This window comes from Paramormyrops kingsleyae, chromosome 5, assembly GCF_048594095.1.
Source record: "Paramormyrops kingsleyae isolate MSU_618 chromosome 5, PKINGS_0.4, whole genome shotgun sequence".
Lineage (NCBI taxonomy): Eukaryota > Metazoa > Chordata > Actinopteri > Osteoglossiformes > Mormyridae > Paramormyrops > Paramormyrops kingsleyae.
The window spans coordinates 41,182,171-41,201,212 of NC_132801.1; the positions used below are offsets into that span (position 1 = coordinate 41,182,171).

General features: G+C 44.6%; 1 protein-coding gene across 3 annotated transcripts in view; it reads right to left on the reverse strand.

Annotated features, from left to right (window-relative positions):
• Positions 1-8,928: 8,928 nt before the first annotated feature.
• The window catches only part of plxdc1 (plexin domain containing 1), a 125,414-nt gene continuing 115,300 nt past the window's right edge, over positions 8,929-19,042 (reverse strand). For 2 of the 3 annotated variants that reach the window (XM_023800365.2, XM_023800367.2), the window contains 5 exons: positions 14,288-14,345; positions 14,081-14,207; positions 13,013-13,048; positions 10,631-10,791; positions 8,929-10,306 (listed from right to left, as the gene is read on the reverse strand). In XM_023800365.2, coding sequence (XP_023656133.1) covers positions 10,184-10,306; positions 10,631-10,791; positions 13,013-13,048; positions 14,081-14,207; positions 14,288-14,345 — 505 coding nt within the window. In that variant the 3' untranslated portion in view covers positions 8,929-10,183. The remainder of the gene's footprint in view (positions 10,307-10,630; positions 10,792-13,012; positions 13,049-14,080; positions 14,208-14,287; positions 14,346-19,042) is intronic. The other variant, XM_023800366.2, reaches the window with a different exon arrangement.

Genomic DNA, 19,042 nt, shown 5'->3' on the forward strand with positions numbered 1-19,042 from the left:
AGCCCCGAACAAGAAGGGAGAAGGAGACCCAGGTATGCAGGGGTAAAGGAGCTTTATTCGTTGCTCCGGAAGGAGGGGAGAGGAGGAGATAGGATCCCTGCCTCGGAGGAGCGTAGCCTTCTCTGCCGACGCGCAGGGGGAAAGCGCCGGAGACGAGGGAGCGGTCTCTCCGAGCGATATCCGATGGCACGGGACCGAAGGGGCGAGCAGGAATCGGTGTCGTTGTCCGTTAGCGGGAGTCGTTATCCGGGAGATCCGTCCGACAGGTAGGCACGAGACCGGGACACACAAGGAAGGGGGAACAGGAGATGCCGGGCTCAGCGGGGAAGGCAGGTCAGGTACGGGAACGGGTCTGAGGAGGGAAGGTAAGAGGGTGAGGGTCACACAACAGGATAACAGGCAAGGATGGGAGAAGAGGGCAGACGAGAGACGAGAAAAACGCTTGGTATGGCCGCAAATCATTAGCTCAATACTTCGCGAAGCATAGCGGGTCCCGGTCTGCTTATAAAGGCAGTCAGTCCTTTGTAGATGAGCTACACCTGTCGCGTCCCGCCTCCGTGGGCGTGACAATACCCCCCCCTGACGGCCGCCTCCCGGAGGCCGACGACGTTTGCGGGGACGACCCCGGGGACGGGGAGCCGGCTTATCCGGATGGGCTCGATGGAAAGCCAGCTTCAGCTCCAGGTCCGTTACCGCGGCAGCAGGCACCCAGCTTCATTCATCCGGACCGTCCCCCTCCCAGTCCACCAAGTATTGGAGCTTCCCCAAGCGTCTGCGGGAATCCAGAAGGGCTTGAATCCAGGCCGAAGGTCCTTCATCCGCCACCGGAGGTAGATCCTCCTCAGGGTCGTCGGGAGCCGGTCGTAGAGGACTGTACTTAACAGGTTTGAGAAGAGATATGTGGAAAGTGGGACAGATCTTGTATACGCGGGGAAGGTGCAACTTTACCGTCACAGGTCCCACTCGCTTGAGGATCCGGAAAGGGCCGATAAAACGAGCTGAGAGCTTCTTACACCCGGGAATCCGTAAATTCTTGGTTGACAGCCACACTAGTTGCCCCGCTTTGTATGGGAAGCCAGCACGGCGGCGACGATCTGCTTGGACCTTATGTCGATCTGCTCGGTTACGAAGAGCAGCTTGAATGCGACGCCAGGCTCGCTTGCTGTCTTGGTACCATGTCTCCACTCGGGGCACGGTTCCCGGAGGGGAATCCCAGGGGAACAAGGGTGGTTGGAAGCCTAACACACATTGGAAAGGAGTCAGTTTAGTGACGGAACTTACTCGAGAGTTAAGTGAATACTCGACCCATATTAGATGGGAAGCCCAGCTCGTTGGATCGGTCCTGCTCAATAAGCGGAGGGCTTTTGATACCTCTTGATTAGTGCGTTCTGCTAAGCCGTTGGCCTGGGGGTGGTAAGCAGAAGTGAGACTGAGAGAAATTCGCAGTTTGGAACAAAACTCCCGAAACACTCTGGAGGTGAACTGAGGCCCCCTATCGGAGACGAGATCCTCCGGGACACCTGTGAAATGGAAGAGTTCGTTAATCAAGACCTCAGCCAACTCGGAGGCAGAAGGCAGTTTCGGGAGGGCAACCAAACGACACATCTTAGAGAATCTATCTACGATGGTGAGGATTGTGGTTTTACCCGAAGAACGGGGTAGATCTGTGATGAAATCCATGGCCACGTGTGACCACGGTCGAGAGGGAACCGGCAGCGGCTGGAGAAGACCAGCGGTACTTAGGGTAGGCGACTTACACCTAGCGCAATCAGGACAGCTGTCCACAAAGGATTGTACCTGCTGGCGCCAACCCAGCCACCAATACCGTCGGGCAACCAGCGTCTGGGTGGCAGGCACCCCGGGGTGCCCAGTTCCTGGCTGAGCGTGAATCCAGCGCAGCAGCTCCTGGCGATGAACGGAAGCCACGTACAACAAACCAGGTGGACAGTTCGCGGGGGGCGCCCGATTTTCATTCTCTATCCTGATGGAGTCTTAATCCCCAAGTGATAGAAGAAACAAAGCATGAGGGAGGAAGAATCGGGTAAGTGCTCTCTGTGCTTTCCGGAGGGTCGAACAGCCTGGACAGAGCGTCAGCTTTCACATTTTTACTACCAGGCAGATAACTGACTCGAAACGTAAACCGAGCAAACCACAGCGCCCAGCGAGCCTGACGGGATGTAAGTCGTTTAGCTGAGTGCAGATATTCCAAGTTACGATGGTCTGTTAATACCACGAATGGGTGTCGAGCTCCCTCCAGCCAGTGGCGCCACTCTTCTAAGGCTAACTTGATGGCGAGAAGCTCCCGATCTCCTACTTCATAATTTCGTTCTGCGGAGGTTAGTTTTTTCGAATAATACGCACACGGATGCCGTCGACCGGTTTCTGGTTCCCGTTGTATCAGGACGGCCCCCACACCAGCCTCGGAAGCATCCACTTCGACCTCAAAAGGGAGCTCCGGATTGGGTTGTTTTAATACAGGAGCCGAACAGAAGGCTTGTTTCAACCGGGCAAAAGCTTTGTTAGCCTCAGGAGACCAACGGAGCCTAGTTGGTTTTCCCCGGGTGAATGAGGTGAGAGGGGCGGCTATTTTGCTAAAACCACGAATAAACCTTCGATAGAAGTTGGCAAACCCGAGAAAACGTTGCAGGTCCTTGATAGTTCTGGGTTGGGGCCACGCTTGTATTGCTGATATCTTCTGTTCATCCATCGCCACAGCTCCTGGTTGAATGACGTACCCGAGGAACTTCACAGAGGTTTGGTGAAACTCACATTTCTCTCCTTTCACGTACAGCTGATGTTCTCTCAACCGCTGTAACACTTGTCTCACGTGACGTACGTGATCCTGCTTAGAAGGCGAGTAAATCAGAATGTCGTCAATGTAAACCACCACACACTTGTATAGCATGTCCTGAAATACTCTATTCATGAACGACTGGAAAATAGAGGGACTATTAGCCAACCCGTAGGGCATCACGAGGTATTCGTATTGCCCCCTACTGGTGATGAACGAGGTCTTCCATTCATCGCCAGCCGGAATTCTCACCAGGTTGTAAGCGCTGCGCAGGTCCAGCTTAGTGAAAATCACGGCCTCTCGTAGCTGTTCCAAGGCGGATGGAATCAGCGGCAGTGGTTCTCTCCTCTTTATCGTGACGGCATTCAGGGCTCGATAGTCCACGACCGGTCGGAGTCCTCCGTCCTTCTTCTTGATGAAGAAAAATCCGGCCGTCACGGGTGAGGTGGACGGCTGAATAATCCCCTGTTTTAGTCCCTCACAGATGTAGCTCTCCAGAGACTCCTCTTCCTGTAAAGAAACAGGGTACAACCTGCCACGGGGTATATTAGCGCCCTCTAGTAGTTCAATGGCACAATCGCACTCCCGGTGAGGGGGGAGAGTAAAAGCCCTCTCCTTACTGAACACATCCTTGAAGTCTTGATATTCCCGTGGTATGATTCCAAGGTTCTCTGGTTCAGGGCTTTCTATCCCGGTAGCTTTCAAGGGAAGAGACATACAGTTATGTCGGCATTGGTCGGACCATGCTACTATCTCCCCGGTTCGCCAATCCAAGTGGGGATTATGCTTTCTCAACCAAGGAAGCCCAAGGATCAGCTGATCCTTTGCTTGAGGGAGGACAAAGACCTCAATTTCTTCCCTATGCAGAGCCCCCACCTGTATCACCATAGGACCGGTACGCTGATGGATCGTTCCCCCTACCATCCGTTCCCCTGTGACTCCGTGTACCGCAATAGGGGAAGTAATTCTCTGCAGGGGCAGACCCATTAGGTTAGCGAGATCAACATTTATGAAATTGCCCGCGGCTCCGCTATCCATCAATGCATTCACCTTGCGTTGTTTGGTTCCCCCGTCTAGTAACACCGGTATCGTGATTTGAGAAACCGACACCGGAGGTAAAAAAGACACACCTACCGGCAGAGAGGTTTCTGCGTGATCGGGCCGAACAAGGCAGGCGGAGATGCCGTGTCCAACTCCTCCACAATATAGACACAGACCGCCTTGAATCCTTCTCCGTCGCTCTCCCGAGGTAAGGGGGGACCGGCCCACTTGCATAGGCTCCGGAGCCTCGATCGCGAGGAGCGATGACCCTCGAGAGGCTTCAGGCTGATGGCGTCGGCGCCGCCTGTCCCGTACGGTGTTGTCCAGCCGGACAGCCTGTCGGACCAGGTCATCGAAGGAAGGAGCCTCTCCTTTGTGTGACAACTCGTCCTGTAGTTCCGGATTCAGGGCTCGCAAGAAGATGGTCTGCAGGCAGTCATCAGGCCATCTGAGGTTCGCGGCGATGGTCCTGAATTCCAAGGAGAACTCAGCGGCTGAACGGTTCCCTTGGCGACACTCCAACAACCTGAATCAGGGTCTTCTCCCCAAAGCCGGATGGTCGAAAACCTCCATCAGTGCGTGATGGAATTCCCTCCCGGAGTCTAGGAGGGGACTGCTGTCCGCCCACAATGCCGTTGCCCACTCACGAGCACGGCCAGTAAGCAGGGAGATGGTAAACCGCACCTCGGCTCCTGGGCTGCGGAACATCTCGGGGTGCACCTCCACGTAGAATCCACACTGCATGAGGAATCCTCGGCACTGGTCGGGATTCCCGTCGTAACGCTCCGGCATGGCAATCGGCACAGGGGCTGTGGGCCGAGGGGGAGAGTCAGGAAGGGGTACTCGGGCGGCTTGCGAAGCGACCAGCTGCTCCAGGGCGGCCATGCGGTTCTCTAGCGCCCCTGCTGGATCCATCGTTGGGCGAAGTATTCTGTCAGCCCCGAACAAGAAGGGAGAAGGAGACCCAGGTATGCAGGGGTAAAGGAGCTTTATTCGTTGCTCCGGAAGGAGGGGAGAGGAGGAGATAGGATCCCTGCCTCGGAGGAGCGTAGCCTTCTCTGCCGACGCGCAGGGGGAAAGCGCCGGAGACGAGGGAGCGGTCTCTCCGAGCGATATCCGATGGCACGGGACCGAAGGGGCGAGCAGGAATCGGTGTCGTTGTCCGTTAGCGGGAGTCGTTATCCGGGAGATCCGTCCGACAGGTAGGGACCGGGACACACAAGGAAGGGGGAACAGGAGATGCCGGGCTCAGCGGGGAAGGCAGGTCAGGTACGGGAACGGGTCTGAGGAGGGAAGGTAAGAGGGTGAGGGTCGCACAACAGGATAACAGGCAAGGATGGGAGAAGAGGGCAGACGAGAGACGAGAAAAACGCTTGGTATGGCCGCAAATCATTAGCTCAATACTTCGCGAAGCATAGCGGGTCCCGGTCTGCTTATAAAGGCAGTCAGTCCTTTGTAGATGAGCTACACCTGTCGCGTCCCGCCTCCGTGGGCGTGACATATAATCTGTCCCAAATAAATTACAATAATGGTATCAATCATCAGTTTGAAACACTTCACTTCCTATCCCTCCATCACTACTGTCTGTGTCTGGTGACTTCATTAAGCGCTGGAAGAAATCAAAATACAGTAAAACCTTGGATTACAAGTAACTTGGTCTACAAGTGTTTTGCAAGATGAGCACAAATTTTAACTTGATAAACGAGCGAGGTCTTGCAATACGAGTATTATGTATATGCTTTGTCTGCCTCGCGTTAAGTGATCACAACTGAGCCGATGGTTCTTCTCTCTCTCGCTGTGGGATTGTGGGTAATCGTCTCCCATGTTCGGTCTCAGTCGGCGTCCCTCACTCATATAGTCAAAATTTTGTAGAAAAGCGCCATTCCAAATAAGGCCGTAGCAGTGTGAGCGATGAACCTGTTTACCGACAATGCAATGTCACATTTCTGAGAAATCGAAAAGGAGACAAAAGCAGCTGTCATTGGATAGGTTCCTTGTTAAAGTCGCACAAAAAGATAACAGATAGCAGTGATTCCGTTAGTTATAGTGAAAGTCGTCCTGCAAAATAATCCTCCTCTTCTCCTCTTTCTCGTCTCCCTCACACCATCCACAATTCTTTTCAAAGGTAAAGTGCAGGTTAATTTGTTTTATGTATTTTTACTTTATATTTTGTATTAATAATTTTTATATGAATATTTTTGGGTTGTGGAACGAATCATCTGAGTTCCCATTATGTCTTATGGGAAAATTCGCTTTGATATACGAGTGCTTTGGATTACAAGTATGTTTCCAGAACGAATATATGCTCGCAAACCAAGGTACCACTGTACATTTGACCTACCAGGATATCCAAAAGAAAGCGTTTGCACCAATATCTCTCTATCCACCGTTTAACGCAATTCTGTATTTCTGCGGAAAAAAAAGTGCCCTAAAAGTTAATATTTAATCAAACATATTTTTATTTCTCAAATTAAGTTGCCATTCTGTCTTTCTTCCTCTCTCTTTACCCGCCTTCCTCTGCCTAGAAAACCAGCTGAAAAAGAAAAAATCTCCCACACTCCCATTAAGCACTCAGGAATGTCTTAAAGAGACAGCGGCCCACTTCGGTATACACGCACGCACTGTAAGGTGCATGTCTCCCTCTTTTAAATTTAATAATGTATTAGAAATATGCTCTATAATAACTTCATAGCTTTATGGTAGCTTTATAGTCATGGGCTACAAATACATTAAAATATCAAGTTATTCACAGATTGCTTCTTACACGTCTTACCTCTTGCAGAGTCAAGCTAGTAAGTGAACTTTAGGAGTAGCCTATTATCATAAGCAAAATAAGGCATCTGGCAGAAGACCTGGGAAAGCAAGGTGCACTCCTAGGGAGACAGCAGTGTGAGCTGACAGCAATTGGGGAATCCCTTGAGTCCTTCAATGCCTGTATGACAGAGCTGGCCTCCCAGGTGCAGAGCCACCTTCAGATTTTCTCTTCCACTTTGTCACCTCATCCAGTACGTGAACAGCACATGTCTTTTCAAGGTCAGTACAATGGGAATCTCAGGTCCTGGCTTTTCTGTCTCAGTGCTCCGTTATAATCAAGCTGCAGCCTTCTGCTTTTTAGTACCAAGCGTTCCTGGGTGGGGTATGTCACAACGATCTTCACTGGGTGTGATCGGCAGGCCCAGTGTTATGCTTATTATCATGGTTTGACTGAAACGATTAAAGATGAATTAATCACCCACAAATTCCCTGGATCTTTGGAAGATTTAATAGACCTCGCTATCTAGGCCACCATCAGATCCACCAGCGTGAAAGGGAATGTGAGAGAGGCAGCAGACTTCTGCATTCCAGCAAACAAGCATTGTTTAACCCTGCTGATGCTGGTCCCGAGCTCATGCTGGATCAGACCCAACTTTCCTCAGCTGAATGGCAGCAGTGCAGGTCTTCTGGGGACTGGCTATACTGCGAGACTATGGGGTACTTCATAACCACATGTCCAGAAAAAGGGCATGCCTGCCAGTAATGAAAAGGGCACTGGCAATCATGGTTCTTTTTTGTCCACCTTTCCTGGGGGAATTCCTGACTGTCTCTAACGACACTAGTTGACTCTGGGGCAGATGAAAATTTTATCAACTCCTTACTGGTCTAGCAGTGGGGAGTTCATACTATGTGGGTGCAGTCTCCATTGGTAGCAGGTCGAGGATGTTATCAGTGAACCATGTCACCATTGCAGTGTCAATCATTAGCCAGTAATCATGTGAAGGAAATCACTTTATTTGTCATTGGCACCTCTGGTGCTTAAGTATTCACATTGGCTCCTCTGACATAATCCCCACATTGACTGGGAGAGGGGTTCGGTTGTTGCCTGGAGTTCATCTTGTCTTCCGTAGTGCCTTTGCTCTGCCCTGCCTCCAGAGTCCTCCCTCTGTGAAGAGGAGTTCTCTGAACAGTCCAAGGTGCCCACTGAATGTCTGGATCTAGTGTTTGGTGTCTTGCACTTCTTCTCCTCCGACACATTGGCTGTTTGACTGTTATTGACCTGCTCCCTGGTATGTGCCTTCCTAAGGAGTGTTTGTATTCTCTTTCTGCACCTGAGAGATTACTATGGAGGAATACATTGGGCAAGTACAGGCAGTGAGTATAATTTTCCCTTTTTAGCTTCTTTTTTGTAGAGAAGAAGGATGCCTTTCCCCACCCTTGCATAAGGCTTAAATGAAATAATGGTTAACCCTCTCAAGGCAGGCGTTGCTGATTTGCAACAGTTAAAAACTAACTACCTTATTACCCCACATACATATTTTATGAGTTTTTTTTACTCAGAAGTACCACTGCAGGACTTGGTTGTCCTGTCGTTACTAAAACTTAATTGAGCCTGAAAGGGTTAAGAACCATTACCGTCTGTCTTTGTTGTATTCAGTGTTAGATCAGCTTCAACGGGGCAGGATTTTTACCAAGTTATCTATAAAACACCAGTCACCTGATTAGAATTCAGGAGGTCATTATGAGTATCTTGTCTAACACATTGACAATATTTCAGGACCAGATCAATGATGTCCTCTGTGACGTGTTAAACAGATTTGTTTTCATCTTGACAATATCTTGTTTTTTTCTCTCTCAATGAACTGGATCATGTGCAATATGTCCGTCTTACATTGGCCCTTTCAAACAACCAATTCATCAAGGTGGAAAATGTATGTTCCACCAGTGCATCATCTCGTTCTTGGGCTTTGTCTTGTTGGAGGGTTCGGTCCAAATAGATCCCTTGAAGATAAAAGCAGTGGCAGAATGGCTGCAGCCCCCTTCCCAGAAGGACCTGCAATGCTTCCTATGTTTTGGCAATTTTTATTGGTGTTGCATTCAGGGTTATAGTGTGATTGCCACCCTCTTTATAGCTCGCCAAACACCTTTACCTTGGCACCCTGTTTAGTTGAACCACTCCCCAAATTCTCCATCGCTTGACCCTTCTCCTGTCCTAATGACTTTCGCTTCATGATTTTGATTCCTATTGTTGCTCTGGTTCAGACCCTTGCGCTCTGCCTCAATGCTTGCACTCCCCATTAAATGTGTAATATATGTTAAAATAAACAAACAATATGAATGGCTCATTCAAACAATAAAATCATTTATTGATTTATTTATCATATATTTTCTCTTTTACACAGTTCCTTATAGTGTAATTAGCTCATCTGTACATGGTAGTTGGATCTGGGATTCTGAAGAAATACAGTAGTGGGAGTAATAACATATACATTACATTTTAACTGACTGTCTGACCACTGACTGTTTTACAGTGACATTCAGATGTTCCTACTATTATCCTTTGCATACAGCTGAGGGTGTTTACTGGTTTATCCTGATGTCTAACATATAACGTATATCGTTGATGCTTAACCCACCACTCGATGATGATAAATTTAAACGAAGAAATTTCATTAAGTTGATTTTTGTGTCTTGGTTATCATGATGCCTATTATAACTAATCATTCCATGAGCTATAATGCAGTTAAAGTCCATGTGAATAAAGAAAGAATATTAATTTGAAATTCTTTGTCATTGGTCAACAAGACACTTTATAAAATACACATTTGTTTTTCTTTAAAAACAAAAAGTTGAAAAACTGAAAGTGAAAAATGAATAATTACATTAATTGCAGTAATAATGGTCAAACACTTCATTTTTAAATGTCATCATCTTCCTTCGATAGTTGATCCATGTAGTCAGTTTAATGCCTAAAAATATGATTCCTACAATCCCACAGTGTGTTTTCTTTGCTCTAATTTCCCCGATGGAGGTGTTTTTTTTAAATACATTTTATAGAGGATATGGGAATGCAGAGAAATGGACTAACACACAGACCCATGGACATGTCACCCTTTACCACACTAAAATTGAGCATTCCCGTTCCCATTGCATTAACTGTTTTATGCCATTTATCCACACCAGGCACAAATGAAAGAGACCAAACCAGGCCAAACCGGGCTGAATCAGGCTGAACCAGGCTGGATTTATTTGTTTTTCCATTACAAATAGGAATGCAGACAGGGGCGTTGAGGGTGAAGTGCTGACATAGGAGAAAACAGCAATGGTCACAGATCTATACTAGAGTAAAAAGATTCCTTATTGAGGCATTAACAATACTCACAACATGACATTCAAATGCCAAACGAAAAATATTAAGGAAGGATTATAAATTTTCATGGTTTGTCACACAACAGATAATGGAAAAACAAATTTTCGCTGTACATCCTGGCATGGCTTAACAATGTGAAAATGACATCATCGATCCATGACCATTCCATTCTGCTCCCATTCAACACTTCTGTCCAGCCCTGTCTTTGACACATACATCCAGTCTGCTCAGCACTGCTCTGCCTCAATGAAGCCCTCCTTCTCGTGACCTCCAACCTCCACCTCAGCATAACTGTTGTGGCAGCCCTGGTTCCGGAACTTCATGGATGGCCAGTAGTTGTTGGTACGTCGCTGGGGGAGCAATACAGGGTAAAGAATGAAAAATTGGTGAGCCGTGTCTGTGTGTAATTAATAAAATTATGCATTTGTCTTATGGATTGTCTGTGGAGTAAGGCAATATATTACTCTTTAAGAATTTCACTAATGTCAAGATAAATGGTAATAAGAAGAATAATCCCAGTCCCTAGGTTTTTGTCATATTGATTTTATTTATTCTTTCCTTAAAGATAAATTTAACACTCTAGGTATAAATCAGTGTTTTAGGTACATCTTAGACCTATTGAGGCCATGCTGTCAAACACTGTTGTGCAGAAGGACAGAGGTTAAAAAAATCACCTGCATGAGGTAGAATGGAGGGGCAACAGTGGGATGTGTGTTAATGTAGTAAAGAGCCAACAGTGTCAGGACCACCAGCAGAACCACAGCAGCTGCCACCCCTGCAATGATTCCCGTGTGTTGTGGTGCCCCCTGCTGCCTTGGAGGACCTGTCTGAAAGTCTGTGGAGGAGATTGGGAAGTGAAGGATGATGAAGAATGCTGCACAGCACAGATCTGTTACCTTCTCTGTGTTATATTCTTCATATAACAACACAGTTCTCCCCGGGGGAGAACAAGTGCAAGATACTGGTACAAGGAATCCTTTACTTTCATTAACCTATGCCAGGGTTCCCTTATTCTGGCCCTGGAGGGTCAAAAACAAAACATGCTTTATTTTCATAAGTACATTGGAATGCTTCTCTTTGCTGACCCTACCTTGCTCACTATAACTTGGGGGTCACAGCACAGGGTCAGCTAATGTGCAGCGTCCCTGGAACTGGGGGTTAAGGGCTTTACACAAAGGCCCATGGATGTCAAACTGTTCTGCTGAGGATGGAGCGCAAACCAGCAACCTTCTGATCACAGGCACAGAAACTTAGAACTTAGAAACTGAGCCACTTATCACCCCCAGTCAGCACTGCAGGGAAATCTGCAAAATGCGTTGCAGACTGGCCTCCAGGACTAGAATTTGGGAACTCTGACCTATGCAATGGACTGTCCACTCACGTGGCTGGAGTGTGGTATCTACAGAGAGTAGTCCAAAAGTGGACATAATAACCACCACAATGCCTTAGCTTAATCAGGTAGTGACCATCATGTGGCTGCCTTTATTGTTAATTGGCCAATTTAATCAGTAACTAACAGCTGAATTTTCATTTGATGGTTAAAGGCATTGTAAGGTCACCATCACTAAGATGAAAGGCTTCTAAGTGACCCAATTGCTAACGCAAAATCTTTTTTTGTAGGAAGCCACACCCATCCTCTACTAGAGTCTGCTTTTCTAAATACAGTTTGCTGACTGATTGCTGTCTTTTTCTGACATACACACACACACACACACACACACACATATACAGTATATAGTGGCATGTCACACAGGAATACATGCAAAGGGACGAGCCCATCCATCCAATGGTGCATTCACACACACACACACACACACACAAACAGGTTTATAATTATATCTTTGTGGGGAATCTCCATTCAAAATCCGAACATGACGACCTAAATGTCTATCCTGCCCTAACCTTAACCATATATGTACTGTAGCACCCCTAGTGCATAAGCACTGACGTGTGCGGTGAGTGGCAAAATATGTTCTTATGGTTAATTAATGTATTTTGGTTTATGTGATCTGTTAATTTCTTTCTGCTATGGTAAAAAAAAAACATCATTGTATGTGATGTGTTGGTGAGATGGTTTGTAATTGGTTAAATATATTGTCTGTCTATTGTTCGATAGTGGATTGGGGGATTGTTTTGGTCTTCCTCGCTTTCGGACTGAAACGAGCTCCAACGGGCGCCAATGCAACAGCAGCTGCCTAGACTGTTAATTGGTTGAGCACATACGAAGCGACCGGCTTCGTCAACTTTCAGTTGTGTTTTATCATTTTTATTTTGTTTATCTTATGTTGGTGTAATAAATGATGCAGTAAAAGAAAGCTGGGCTTTATGTTTGATTTTGGCCAGTCTAATTGTAAATGTAGAAAAAATAGTAAGTCGTTTACTGGTGTATCTCCTGGTTTTTTAACCTGCAGTTTTGCTTTGCGCCTGTACGTTGTGGCAGTTTAATGAACAGTGTAGGAGAAGAGGTTAGTCCATTGGTGCCGGGGAGTAGCAAGCTGTTTTCTGGAACTACGGGTGTATTTATTTATTTTTTTTGTGAATGTGGTAAACCCTAGATCGAGCTAGTCAAATTATTTAAATGGTCACTCTTTCGTAGCTCTCGCTGGTTACTCCCAAGCCATTGGATGAGTACGCGGGACATGAGAGGGCTACACATAAATAACCAAACAAAATAGAAGACTTCTGGCAATTTTACCTTTTTGATTGCATTCAAAGATTTTTATAAAAATGAGGTTATCTAAATGGGGAACTGAAAAATGTCCCCAGAAGTAAGCAAGTTTCAGGTTTTAGGTTTCAGGCAATAACCCCACCCCCCCCCTCCCAACACACACACACACACACACACACATACACACAAACACACTGGTTCACAGATAAAACTCCACAGGTCATGGTCAGTTGTCCAGGGGTACACTAAATTCACACATAGCTGATTAAAACAGAAACTTGGCTGGTGCTGCAGTGAAGCTAAAGGAATCTGCAACTGCAGTAATAGAAGTTAACCAGCCAGACTCCACACAGGAAATGCATACATAGCTAACTGCTGGCCAACTCACCATTCCCATTGTAGTGAATGAGAAGTTTGGTGTCATCTGTGGATGAAGAAAAGGATTGTTGTGCAATGTCACGGAGACAGAAGTGAAAGTGCGGAGCAGCCCTTCCTTCAACACACACTCATGCAGCAGACAGAGATGAAGATGCAGGTAAAAGACAACAATGAATGACCAGATACCTTCTGGGAAAATCCTTATTTGTATTCACTCATGAACATAAATAATAGTTTGATAAAAATAACTAAAAACATACTTGAGCAATGCTTATTTATTTAAATTCTTTTTTCCCACTCTCAAAAACATATCAGTCACTTCTCTCCTGCTCCCGCCCAAAATGAAAATTTGTCCTGTCCCACAATCGAGTGCCATGGGTCCCACAAGAATATAGACCTCCACTTTCATGGAATCCTTTTGTTGCCATAGATGCTCTGCTCACGTGCTTTCACCTCACGCGTGAGCATACCAGTTTCCTCTGCTGAGAAGCGTTCTCCAGACCATTTTGCTTATAATAGCGATCCACTATTATGGCTTTTATAGGGAATGGGAGATGACTCTGGTTTATAGCATATTATGCCCCAAACACCCCCATGTCTAATTATGAGACTTAGTACAGCCCCTTTGAACCATGTGGCAGGCGCAGTGACTGTCTGTCCGCCATTAAACTCCCAAAGGTAGGTTGGCCACATCCTAAAAGGATCTGCATTATGCAGTGCAATTTTGCAATTTTATTTATATAGCGCATTATCACAACATTACATTGTCTCAATGCGCTTTACATTTCTGCCATGTAAGGACCCCCCAGTGAGTAAGCCAAAGGCAACGGTGGCAAGGAAAAACTCCCTAAGAGGAAGAAACCTTGGGAGGAACCAGACCCAAAGGGGGAGCCCATCCTCCAGGGGCCGGCAGATGAGTCATTATGACCGTATGCGTTACATCGTTAAAATGGAGACCATCATGTAAAATGAAAATTGATATGCCACCATTTAGACTTTCAAGCTCTTCTGTAAGAAGAGCAATACTTCAGTCCAGAATGGGCATGATAAGTAGGCCTGTGGGTGAGGCAAGGCTTGCCTTCAGTCACTGGAGTATCAGCTCTCAGCTCCGGGGAGGGTGAGGGCTGGATGCCAGATGGGCTGAAGGGCCCCGCTGAAGTGTCTGGGCTCCCGGGGGTGTAGTCCTCACACGTGCTTTCTGTGGCCTATAAGGAGGGTGCTGTGTAAAATAAATTGCAGTAGATATAGAGCACCAGCGCTGGGCTACAGAGTCAGCAGCTCATACCTCTGAACAGCCGTAGTCCAGCCACTCCTGTCTGTGACGGTCTATACCGTCTGAGCACCTGAAACAGAGGAACACACACACCTGGAGAAGCAGGGCTGAAGACATGGATGCACATTCCCACCCACTGAGGACACTCATAGGCAGATGGTGGGTACATATTAGGGTTATGACAAATCTCAAATTTACTAGCCTGGGGTTGTAGTTGATGAACTTTTACCTAAAACTCACAAAAATGACTTTGGTTTTGCCAGAACATGAAAAAACCTCCCGCATCTAAGACAGTTTCATATTTCACATTGAAACACCTAGCGGCTCAAACACTCTTTATTATAACATGTAAGTTTTACATACAATACACATGAGGAATACATGGAAATGAGTACATATAGCATTTTTAGTGTTTTTAATAGTGTTTCAGATTTGTGTATTAGTGTTGATAAATTTGCTGTTAAGATATTTGTCAGTTTTGCAAGTAGAATGAACCTCCTCCATCAACTTTACAGCTCTCTCAGCTACTATGTTGGAGCGAGGCACATCAAGCACTGATGGTTCATTTTTCCAGTGAGTAGAGAAGCATTTTACAGCTTTGGGACACTGAAGTTTGGATATTGCTGACAGCAGGTCTTCATAATCCATCTCTGAGTAGTGTTGGTTAGAAAACCAGACCCGCGACCATGTAGCAATTACCTTACAAATAATAATATGCAGTGCGATGATAATTGAACTACTTACAGTCTTTGGCCAATTAAATGTGAAAGTCCACTTTTCACAAATCCGGTTTGTTCCAAACGTTATCCAGGTAAAATGTCTACTGGAACAATTCTAGAAGTTCCGGAATTTTCCATGGATCCATAGACTTCTTGAAATCTTAATAGCTTGATTACAATCAGATTGTCCACTGCAGAGCCAATATTTCTAGACAGTTTTGTACTCTCAATGGAGCCACAATCTTCTTAAATTGGTAGTCTCTCTGACTACCCACACATGATTAAGAAATGCCAGATGGGGTGCTAGGTGCGGGAGGTTTTTCCATGATCCAATAAAATTAACTTCAAAAAAGTGATCTATGGGTAAAAGTTCATCAAATGCAACATCAGGAAAATTCAAGTTTTGAAAAAAAATTTGTAGTCATAACCCTAGTACATATGTTCTGGTATGTATATCAGCACACTGTCACAAATGCGGGTACTCGTTCTGTGTTGTTAAAGGTAACAGGTGTGATGAAAATATGACCTTTTTTACTCATAGGACCTTTACTGTATGGACAGAAATATGCAACATTTTGCATATTAATGGTCAGCCAAAAATATGGTGGCCATTCTTGTTTTCAAAACATTTTTACCTTTCTAAAGATCACGAAAACTGGTCTCAAACAAGTTAACCTTGAAGCCATTTGGTAGCATTTAGCTTAAAGCTGTCATCTACAATGCATTATAAATGCTTTCATGATGCATTAAAATGGTCAGTATAAAAATTAGTAAAGCATTACATCATCTCCTATTGACAGTTATAAGGCATTATAATATTGATTATAATACTTCATACAGTGCCTTACAAAAGTATTCACCCCCTTGGCATTTTTCATGTTTTTTTGCCACACAACCTGGAATTAAAATGTTTCTTAATCTTATTTTATGTGATGTATCTGCACAAAATGGCTGCCATATCAACAAGCACATTTTATGGAAAGAGAAAGAGTAAGTTTTAAAAGATGTACCGGTTGTATTTTTTTATTGTAATATTTGTATATTTCATTGTTCAAGAACATGTCAGGTATTGTTTAGTAAGGTGTGAAAGCAGTTTCATTATTTTGGTGTTGAATTACTAAGCCATTTATTAATGTCCTCTATAATGGACACCAGGATTATTTTGATGTCTTTCAAATTACCACTTTGTTGTAGGAGACAGAACAGAAGCAGAGCAAATTTTGTACAGAAAAAATGAGGGAGATTCAGATGTAGATTTGTCAGATGAAGAAAAGGAAGAAGATGAGTTTGAACATACTGAGGAAGTAATAGGAAGTTGTGAAGAAGGGACAGGCTCATCAGATGAGCAGACAGATGATGATGATGAAAGTCGTCGTTCTTTGTGGGCCAGGACAAGCATGTATGTTATTGTACTGTGTTGCAGGATGAATATAAAAAAGTTAATACTCCGTATAATTGATTAATTTGTTACTGTTGATATTAATTTCTGGTCAGTATAAAATATATTTTATAGTAAATAATACAAATAACTAAATTTCATCATAGAAAGCTGGTGGTGAAAAAATATATTCCGTTAAAACACAAATTGCATTAATGTAATTTAGTAAAATTGCTCAATATTTTCCCATAACAGATTCACACCCGTGCTACCTAGGTCTCCTGAATACAGGAATGACCCTTCAACTCGTGCACACTGGATTCCGATTCATTATTTTAACCAATACATTGACAATAAAATTTTTGATGATCTGGCAAGATTTACTAATGAAAGGGAGCTTCAGATCAAAGGAGTGTCTCCGAATATGACACCAGAAGAAATAAAGGTGTTCTTTGGCATATCAGTCCACATGGCCTGTCTTGGCTATCCCAGAATAAAGATATTTTGTGCCAATAAAACAAAAGTACCAATAATAAAAAACAACATAAGAGATAGGTACTTAAAACTGAGAAAATCTCTGAAAATTGTCAATGATTTAGATGTGAGTGAAGAAACAAAAAAGAAAGACATCCTCTGGAAAGTCAGGCCACTCCTTTACAGAGTGAGAGTGGGGGCTTTGGGTGGGGATGCTGTAAAGTGCTTTGAGACGATGTAATGTTGTGATAATGCGCTATACAAAAATAAATTTGTTGTTGTTGTTGTTGAGGCACGGCTGTCTTAGCCTTCCAAAACCAGCAAAACTCTGTATCAATGAAAAAATCATTCCATTCACAGGCCACTGTCCAGTTAGGCAGTTTGTTCCAGGCAAGCCATACCCTACTGCAGGGTTCTGCAAATCTGGACCTCGATTCCAAATCCAGGCCTTGTTTTCAGTTCTTCCAGGTAGTTAGTTTAATAATTACTGATTCTGATTGGTCAGAGGCATCACACCTGGCTCACAGGTAAAGAAAGGCTGGAAAACCAGCAATGCTCGGACCTTAAGGACCACGATTTGAATAATAGGGCCTACTGGCCTAAAGGTATTTGTTTTTGCTTCTCCTGATGGTCTGATGTTGGACTTTGAAGTGTACCAAGGAAAAAATACATTCAGTGACAATGGACATGGAATTGGTGCTGCAGCAGCTCTACGAATGGTTGAATCTGTTCAAATGGGAAGTCACCTGTTCTTTACATCAATCAAGGTCATGGACACTTTGCTTGAAACGGGCCTTCATGCAACTGGTACAGTAATGAAAAACAGGGTACCTAAGCCATGCCAGCTAATTAGTGACAAACAATTACAACAAGAAGGGAGGAGAGCATCTATGATGCTGGTGAGAAGGCATCCAGAACTGGCTATCACAAAATGGTATGACAACAAGCCAGTGCTGCTGGTTTCTACCATACATGGAAAAGAGCCAGAAGATGTCTGCAGAAGATGGTCCAATAAAAACAAAACATATGTCCAGGTTAGAAGACCAGCAGTTATCAAAGAATACAACAACAACATGGGTGGGGTGGACTTGTGTGACCGCATGATGAGCTTTTATAGAATGTCAAGCAGGACCAAAAAGTGGACTGCACGAGTGATTGGTCACTTTTTTGATGTTGCTATTGCAAACTCCTGGATCCAGTACAAATATGACAGTAAAGCGCTAAACCGACGTGCAAAGGACACCAAACAGTTTTTGGAAATTTAAATTGAGCCTAGCTGAAGAGCTGGTGGGTGACCTGGACCTTGACAGCAGTGCAAGAGAAGAAAGTGATGAGTATAATCTACCAATGAAAGTGAGAATTCCACAACCAGAGACATCCTTGTGTAAATCTGGAGCTATGCACATGCCTGAGATGGTGAACTGCAAGCATGCAGAAAGGTGCAGAAACAAGGGCTGCAAGAACAAAACCTACATGAGATGCACTAAATGTAAGATGTTCCTTTGTATTACAAAATTGAGACACTGCTTCCTGGATTATCATCGTTAAAATAAAAATTAATTTTGCCATTATTGGAACCATTTGATGATTAGTCCTGGAGGGCCGGAGCCCTGTGTAGCTTAGTTCTTTCCCTGTTCCACCATAAATGATTCAGCTCAAGAGCTGTGTGGTAATTAGCACAAGGAGCTGAATCAGGTGTGTTAAACGATGGGGAAACCCAAAAATGTGCAGGGCTCCGACCCTCCAGGACTGGAGTCTGACACCTGTGATTTAAACTATTCCGTCGGTTATAAATCCTTCAATTTTTCTACTTCCAGTTTCAATGGTATCTTCACATTAAAACATGTCCTGTTGTCCACTAAAGAGGACATGCTGTGAAAAATAAAATAAAAATAAACTTGAAAAAATCTAAATTGTAAGATGTGTTATTTCCTCCAAAGACATAGAAAATCACAAATAACCTAAAATTGAAGGATACTTTTTTCCCTTGGGTCTCAGGAGGATATATATTAGGGGTGGGACTTTATAATCTAATTAATTAGAGGCTTTGTAATTAATTAATCTTGATTAATCGCATTTAATCACACAAGAAAATTTGCCCCAAAGCGCAAATGTTTTTTTTAAATATGCTTTTCAAAAACCTATTTTCAGACATACTGAGAAATTGTAAAAAAATCACATTATAGACATTTCTAG